The sequence below is a fragment of the Salvia miltiorrhiza genome, chromosome 6 (assembly GCF_028751815.1).
Source record: "Salvia miltiorrhiza cultivar Shanhuang (shh) chromosome 6, IMPLAD_Smil_shh, whole genome shotgun sequence".
Lineage (NCBI taxonomy): Eukaryota > Viridiplantae > Streptophyta > Magnoliopsida > Lamiales > Lamiaceae > Salvia > Salvia miltiorrhiza.
In genome coordinates this window covers 29,861,763-29,870,142 of record NC_080392.1, presented here as the reverse complement: position 1 = coordinate 29,870,142, position 8,380 = coordinate 29,861,763, and the positions used below count along the sequence as shown (strand labels likewise).

Genomic DNA, 8,380 nt, shown 5'->3' with positions numbered 1-8,380 from the left:
ACCCCTCACCAGCCCCACTTAAATATGTACTTATTGACTTGTTTTATTTTTTGAATGTTCTAAATGTATAGGCTGATTTTCATAAAATTGTATAACTTTCATATTCCTTATTTAAATACAATCAACCTATATAATTGAAACAAAAAGATTACATATATATATATATATATAGGAATTGGTTCAATTGAGAAGCTCAAATGTGTTGAGAAGTTGAGAAGCAATGTAATAGATGAACATGTTAGTACATTTTGATGAACATGGTAATTAGACACTATATAAATAAATTCTTTGAACATACCAAATACAACTGACGAACATACGAATCTATTTAATTTGTTAAAAAATACGTCACCGCCAATGATCGAACCCCAGATCAAACGCGTGTTCATAAAAACTAATTGGCATGTTCATTTATTAAATTGCTTCTCAACTTCTCAACACATTTGAGCTTCTCAATATAACCTAACCCTATATATATATATATATATATATATATAGGGGTGGGCTACTGTGAGAGCACATCTTAAAATAAGAAATAAGAGCAATTTTTAATGTATGAATTTTATGCAGAACACGTATGAATTCGCTGTATAAAAGTATGAATTATGAAAAATAAATTTTTGCTACCTTTGGGATTCGAACTCAGGACCATAAATCCATCCAACAAAATTATGAATCAACCGTAGATCTTGATGATCTAACGGCTAAAAATGATTCTTATTTTATATCTTAAGAAATGCTCTTATTTTAGCCCTTCCCTATATATATATATATATATATATATATATATATATATAATATTACAATGTTATGCTACATACCTTATGTGAGCACTTTTGTGAGCACCACTCACGTTTAGCCCTCGTTAGCATTATCTTTTTTGTTTTAGACATTTATTTTTATTTTAATACTTTATAAATCGTTATTAGGATCATTAATTTTATAAATAACATAAAAATCAAAGTCTAATTTGTTCTTTTTATTAATTATTTGAAGTTAAAGGGAATATGATCAAATCGGACTTTTATTTTCATGTTATTTATAAAATTAATGATCCTAATAACAATTTATGAAGTATTAGCATAAAAATAAATGTATAAAACAAAAAAGATAATGCTAACGAGGGCTAAACGTAAGTTGTGCTCACATAAGGTATGTAGCATAACATTCCTCATATATATATATATATATATATATATATATATATATATATGATTGGGATCCTGGAGATCTTGATCCTACTGTAATATCGTAAATTCTTGTATTTATGCATATTATTAAACAAAAATATGCATAAAATAAATATAAAAATATGCACTTATGAATTATATATGCATATTTGGAATTATGTATATACGAATTAAAATATGCATATAAAATTCATAAATGCATATTTGTGTTTAACATTACGCATAAAAAGGGATCTAACTATATACCACGAGAAGCTAAGACATCTATATGATCCACTTTCTATATATATGTGTGTGTTGGTGATTACGCTTATCAATGCAAACCTAGCTATAATTGTAACTATATGTGATCCACTTCCTATATATACGTGTGTGTGTGTGTGTTGGTGATTACGTTATCAATGCAAACCTATAATTGTAACTATTAAAAGAAGATGAAAATGAATTAGTTAATAATTAGAAGAAATAAATAATCAAATATCATAATTTCATATTCATGCACACACTTAGTTAAGAAGAAAAATACTTTTGGTATTTATAAAATTAATGATCCTAATAACGATTTAGAATGCAGAAAGCGAGCAATAAGTCGCTCCTCTAGAATCTGCATTATTCGATATAAAATTGCAGAAACATCTCTAAACCCTAAGAATTCATTAAAAATCCAGCGAGTGAACTCATCATTCTGTTATCGAATTCTATAAGATGGGACATAAATCAAATATTTGTCAAAATTGAGAAATTAAAACATAAGTTAGGGACATTTTTTTGAAAAACGCAAATAATTAGGGAGATAAATTATAATTAACTCTAATTAATTTATATGATAAAATATGAACATAAGTATGTATTCAAAATAAATTTATTAGGGCCACAACAGTAATTTAACCATATAGAATATGATTTCTGCCATTGCAACAAAATCACTTAACAATCTTAAATCATTAATATTATCATCCAAAAATATATATATTAACACTGTATGCATAGCTAAAACATTGCACCAATTCCAAGGGAAAAGATGACATGTGATCACTTGAACGAGAATATATATATTAGTGTGTGTGTAGATGTGCATGTGCATGAGCTTAATGCACTGGTAGTTTTGTTTCTTTAAAGAAAAGCAATGGAATTGTCAAAGTGTAGTGGGATTCCGGCAAAAACAAGTAACCCTTTGAAAATATAAACTGAAAGAGAACACTAGTATTGAAATCAACGCGGCTCCTACATTTCTAATGTATCCATAAAATTGAAAGAAAAAGAAAATAAAACTGTACGTACATGTGAATACCTCTCCAGCTCTAGCTCTATCTCTCTCTTCTCTCACTCCATCTTTCCTATTGTCGCTCCAGTCTATACTTTGCTGCAAGAAAAATTATAATAAATATTAATCAAGGGAACAGTTGGATGATTAAAACATGATAATATGGTCGTTCAATTCCATCCCATTTGAGAAATGAATTGAAGATTAATAATATTATATGACTAGTCATTGAATAAGACAATAGCGTTAATTTATATAGTATAAAGTGTGTACACAGAGAACATTTAGATCTAACAACACTATTAATGCAGATAGATAATTTTTGGTTTATACCAAAGTATATATTGCATGTATCATTTATTCCAGTGTATACATTGCAGTACACTGAGCCCAAAAATGGAGTCAAAATTTAAAATTCACAAAATTAAACAAAGATGACGAAGATCTTATTCTTACTTGAACGGAAAAATCCCTAATAAAAATAACACAACAAGCTGAAACATCACCATCACAATAAACTTTTCCCTTTTCACACGAATGCATTGATCACCATTTATGCAAGTCATACAAATAAACATTTAAGCACAAGATAAAGTTAGGAACACCAAGCAGAAAAGGACAATTTGTCATAATAAAATAGACTAAATAAGTCCATTTTAGTAGGCTAAACATGGAAGAATTATGTTCATTCAGACATAAAGGTACAGTACTATTAGTGAAAAACGTGCAGTCCCTTTCTTTTTAATTTCTGTTTATTGGTGTGCCAAAAAAAAAAAAAAAAACTAATGAACCCTTCAACTACTCGGGCCAGCCTTAATTCCCTATTAGTTGTACAAAAAATATTTTCAGGAGGTTCTTTCACTTTCTAGATATGACTTGACCCCATCAAAATTTCTAATTCCATTCTTGGATAAGTTGAAGCATGTGTGGAGCAGTACTTGGAATAAGTAAATTATAGTTGGGCAACATTTATTATCACACAACTGCCTACATATATATGCGTGTATATATATATATATATATATTCTACAGTATTACCTAAATCTGGCTGAAATGCTGCATCCATCATAAAATGCAAAGAACCAAAGACGTACACTAGTTGAAAAAATGGATCATAGGGTTTTTAATAGGTTTGGGAAGTCATGATTACTGATTTGTCTGTGGCTGTGACAAGACAATAATTCCCATAACCAACCCACCTGCTGCACTATGCAACACATAGTAAATTTTTGCAATTCCTTCTGCATTGAGCAGATTATGCTAAAAGAAACTATGCAAAAATCTTGCTCGCATTTAATGCAGAAGAAGAAAGTGAACAAGATTGAAATATTATTTACCTGGATAAATAAGAAATTGTTGAAGGAATAAGGCTCAGAGGGCATGTGCAGTTTGATATGAATTTTGCGACTAAGTGTCAGAATTAACAAGAAGGACCAATGCTCCTTTCCTCCTCCTCGCTTTTAGCTCGTAGCTGGTGCTGCTGTTGTTGCGTGTGCGACGCCGACTGCGGAGGAGGAGGCTGATGATTACTATGCTGCAGCAAAAGTTCTTGCTGCTGCTGCTGCTGGTGGAGATGGTAATTAGACTGCTGCTGCTCTTGCTGCTGAATCTGGTGGTAAGGGATGGCTTCGTAAGAGCTCCCCAACGCCAGCGAGGGGGCTCCGCCCCCGCCAATCTGGTTGAATCCAGTGGCAGTGACGGGGCCTCCACCATCATCAAACCCGCCGCCGTTAAATCTCATCAATTCATGATTTTGCTGCTGCTGCTCGTAGCTCCGCATCATCTCCTGCTCTCTCGCCGCCACCGCGGCCACCTCGAGAAACTGCTGCTGCGGCTCCCGGATCATGAGCTGCGCCCCATGCGTCGGGATCCCCATAATCGGCTGCACATTGTACGGCAACATCTGGTAGCCGGAGGGCCCGTAGTTGGAGTGCGGCTGCACGTATCCCGGGTGGTTCAAAATCGGCAGCATCGCCGACGGCCCGATATACGTGGCTAATTCCTTCTTGGCATTGTCTAAATCGACCTGCACCTGCTTGAGCTTCTGCTGGAGGAGGGAGATGAGGCCGACGCAGCCGTAGACGGGGTCCCGGAGGCGGTACTCGGCCTCGTAGGCGAGGGAGTTCACGGCGTCCTCCCGCTGGCTGGCGTTCAGCTCGTTCAGAAGCTTCGAGACGTTGCTGGCGCCGAAGACTTTATGCACGTTCGTGAACTTCTGCGGATTGTCCGGCGGGAAATACGGCGCGAACACGCACTCCTGCGTGCACTTCCGCCGGAGGCACTTGCACGCGGCGCACGGCGAGTTTGAAGACGACATTTTTTACTACTTCCTTCCTATTCTTCCTTCTGCGTTTCGAATGGAAACATTGGTTAGTGTGCAAATGATCAAATTGCAATAATCAATGGGGCTTCGAAATCGGTGATTTCATGTACTAACTTTGCACATGTTTAGGCAGTTTAAAAAATGAAAATAATGAAACGGTGCATATGTATGTAATTCAGCGAAGTTTCCTTCTCCGATTAAAGAGACAAGCAGTAAAAAGGCAATAAATTAAGGAGAGAATCGAAGCCAACATGGAAAGTCAATATATCCATTTCTTAAAAGCAAGTCACTCATTGTATATGAACAAAGTCAGAAGATGATGGGAAAGGGATAAACGAATTGATTACATTTTATACTATCAATTAATGTGAATGCATTAACACGATTGATCGTCGATATATGCATTTTCCAGTTCATTCACATACATAATTAAATCATGCAAAAAGTATAATTATATGTGTTTTGCAAGTGGAGGCGAATGCAATGGAAAAAAGTAAATAAAATCGAAATAGGTTGGGCGGTGAATGCCGCAGGACGCGGCGGCGGCGAGCAAACCAACAAAAGGGGGAAAAATCTGAAATGATAAACAACATTCATTTCTGTGAATCTAAACGTCTAAGATCTTTTTCGGTCTTCAAGAAAACCTCATCAAATTCACATTCGAGAAACCAACACAGAAATTGTAAAACATGTCAAGAAGCATACATATATATATATATATAAATTTTTCACCCAAGTTCCTCACCTTATTCTTACGAAAACCTACTCGAAATGACTCTCTCCGCGACACTCACAGCATCTGCGAGGCGAAAAACAAAAAAGAAATGTAACAATCAAAGAAAAAGAGGCTAATCGACGTGAGAAATGAAAAAGTAGAGTGGAAAATATGGAAAGAACCTTCGGCTTATTGGAGAGAGTGGAGCATAGGGTTTGAGTTCAAGGATTTCTGGATCCGATCTTCAAATTTCTCAATCCCAAAAAAACAACCACAAAAAAGAAAAAGAGGGAAAGAAGTACTATTTGGAGTTTTTAATATAGGAGATTATTAGAAACAGGGAGATAAGAATAAAGGATTTACATTCCAGAGGAGGGGGGAGAGCGATCATAACCAGATGAAGGAGAGAGAGAGAGAGAGAGAGAGTCAGTCATGTCAATTTTTAGAGGCACACTTACATGCGGCGCAGCACCCCAGCGCGCATGGTGAGCGCACATTCAATTAGAATATTACTACCTTATATATATATATATATATATAGAGGTATTAATGCAAATAATACCAGTTGAGCTTCCAGCGCAATTGGTTGTGCCTTCAAAACCGGTTTGGGGTCGAAACCCACCCAGCGCATTACAGCGCGTTTTTATAGTTCAATTTCTAATTTCAGCATATTTATTTATAGTTCTTACTGATTTATAGTTCAATTTCTAAATTCAGCCATCAATCCTTTTCTATATGCTAGCGCAGATAATAAGTAAGAAAGACATAAAAACCCCTTCGTTAAAATTTTCTCTCATCTCTTCTCCCACACAATTCCATCAAAATTTTCTCAATCAGTGGTACACGCATGTTTGTGTTGTCCTGCTTTCTCGAGATCTGTAGCTTCTTTAGCTGCCTTCATTCTCAATCAGTGGTGCACCACAATCTTTAGCTGCCTTCATTCTCAATTCTTCTTTGGCTAGCAAATCCCACTACAGCAGGTCCCAGCTTCTACTTCATCTTTCAACACATTTATCTGACGTATACTCCTCTGCCAGCAGTTGGAGGCACGTATGAAGATGTTACATCCGAACCGAGCCATCTGGTAGCTCAATTGATGAGTGCACACTTTAAGATAATCAGCTGGCATATTTACTATCACAAAATTGATAATCAGGCGTCCCTGCATCAACTCAAATATTAAATTCATAACTTTCAAATGAACTCACAACAACAAGATTACAGAACTCACAACAGCAAGATTACAACAGCTAAGCAATGTTGTCTTAAGAAGTGTAAATCAAGCACCACACCAATAATTTCGCCCACAAACAAAATACAAACAGAAGGATTTAACTTTATAAAGTCTAAAATTTTGAAAACATATATCCCCCAAACAATTTGTATAATGCGAAGACCCTAGAGACAATAATTTTATGTGTGAACAATATACAAAAAAAATAAAAAATTGCATGGTTTCGAAAAGAAAGGGAACAAGGATTACCAGATTTAAAATTGGATTCTCATATTTGTGTTAAAACATGGTATAAAGGATTTTGTATATAGAGAAGACATGTTATGAGGATGTGAAGTTTGTATTGTATTTCTTGATTTCATTGAGTGTTACAGACTCCCTTTTATAGGGTTACATTTGATCTAAATAAGGTAAGAAAGTAAAAAGGAAACATCTATCAAGGATCTTTGATTGATAGATTGATTTTGAATCTCCTTAATTGATCTCTTTCCTTTCAACACTCCCCCTCAAGTTGAGTGACTGGATTTCCGATACTCAACTTGCCAAGAACTTCTGCAAAAAACTTGGAGTTCACGGCTTTGGTTAGGATATCTGCAAGTTGGTCTTCTGATCGTACAAACGGTAAAGTCACAATGCCGCCTTCAATCTTTTCTTTGATAAAGTGCCTATCAACCTCAACGTGTTTGGTTCTATCATGTTGAACAGGGTTCTCAGATATGCTGATGGCAGCTTTGTTGTCACAAAACATTTGGCATGTTTTTGTTGGATGAAGACCTAACTCCATTAATAGTTTCCTTAACCAAAGAACTTCAGTCAGCCCACTCTTGATTCCTCTGAACTCTGATTCTGCACTAGAGAGAGACACCACCTTCTGTTTCTTACTCCTCCATGATACAAGATTACCTCCGATAAATGCAAAGTATCCTGCGGTTGATTTCCTGTCCATCGGGTTTCCAGCCCAATCAGCATCCGTGTAGGCTTGTATCTCCAAATGTCCTGTCCTCTTGAACAGCACTCCATAATCAAAGGTTCCTTTCAAGTATCTCACAATTCTGAGCTCAGCTTCCAAGTGGTCAGCCTGTGGTTGGTGCATAAATTGACTCACAACACTAACTGCATAGGCAATATCAGGTCGGGTATGAGAAAGGTAGATGAGTTTTCCCACCAGACGCTGATATTGTCCTCGATCAGTTAACTCAGCTCCTTTCACTATTTGTAGCCCATGATTTACAACAATAGGAGTTTCTGCTGGCTTGCAATCTAGCATCCTTGTTTCTGCTAGAAGATCTAGAGTATACTTCTTCTGGTTGATGAAGATCCCCTTCTTTGATCTGAGAACTTCAATTCCAAGGAAGTATTTGAGTTTTCCTAGGTCTTTCATCTCGAATTCTTTGAACAAACTTTCTTTCAACTTCTGGATCTCCTCTGTGTCATCCCCTGTTATGATCATATCATCAACATAAATAACCAAACAAGAAATAAGATCACCTCGTCTTTTTAAGAATAAGGTGTGGTCTGAGTTGCTTTGCTGGTATCCAAACTTCTTCATGGCTGTGGTGAATCTCCCAAACCAGGCTCTGGGAGACTGTTTGAGCCCATATAAGGTTTTCTTCAACTTGCATACCTCTCCATCTTCAAAATCATCTGAAAAACC

At 35.9% G+C, this 8,380-nt stretch overlaps 1 protein-coding gene across 2 annotated transcripts; it reads right to left on the bottom strand.

Annotated features, from left to right (window-relative positions):
* Window positions 1-2,322: 2,322 nt before the first annotated feature.
* On the bottom strand, window positions 2,323-5,983 carry LOC130989041 (LOB domain-containing protein 36-like). 2 transcript variants are annotated; one of them, XM_057913034.1, is made up of 4 exons: window positions 5,675-5,983; window positions 5,523-5,576; window positions 3,792-4,800; window positions 2,323-2,553 (listed from the first exon to the last, which is right to left on the bottom strand). In XM_057913034.1, exon 3 carries the CDS (start codon window positions 4,769-4,771, stop codon window positions 3,875-3,877), a length of 897 nt encoding a protein of 298 aa, XP_057769017.1. In that variant the 5' UTR covers window positions 4,772-4,800; window positions 5,523-5,576; window positions 5,675-5,983; the 3' UTR covers window positions 2,323-2,553; window positions 3,792-3,874. The 2 variants fall into 2 exon arrangements, with proteins under 2 accessions (XP_057769017.1, XP_057769018.1); XM_057913035.1 differs by having other exon boundaries at window positions 3,792-4,797; window positions 5,675-5,969.
* Between the last annotated feature and the right edge of the window lie 2,397 nt (window positions 5,984-8,380).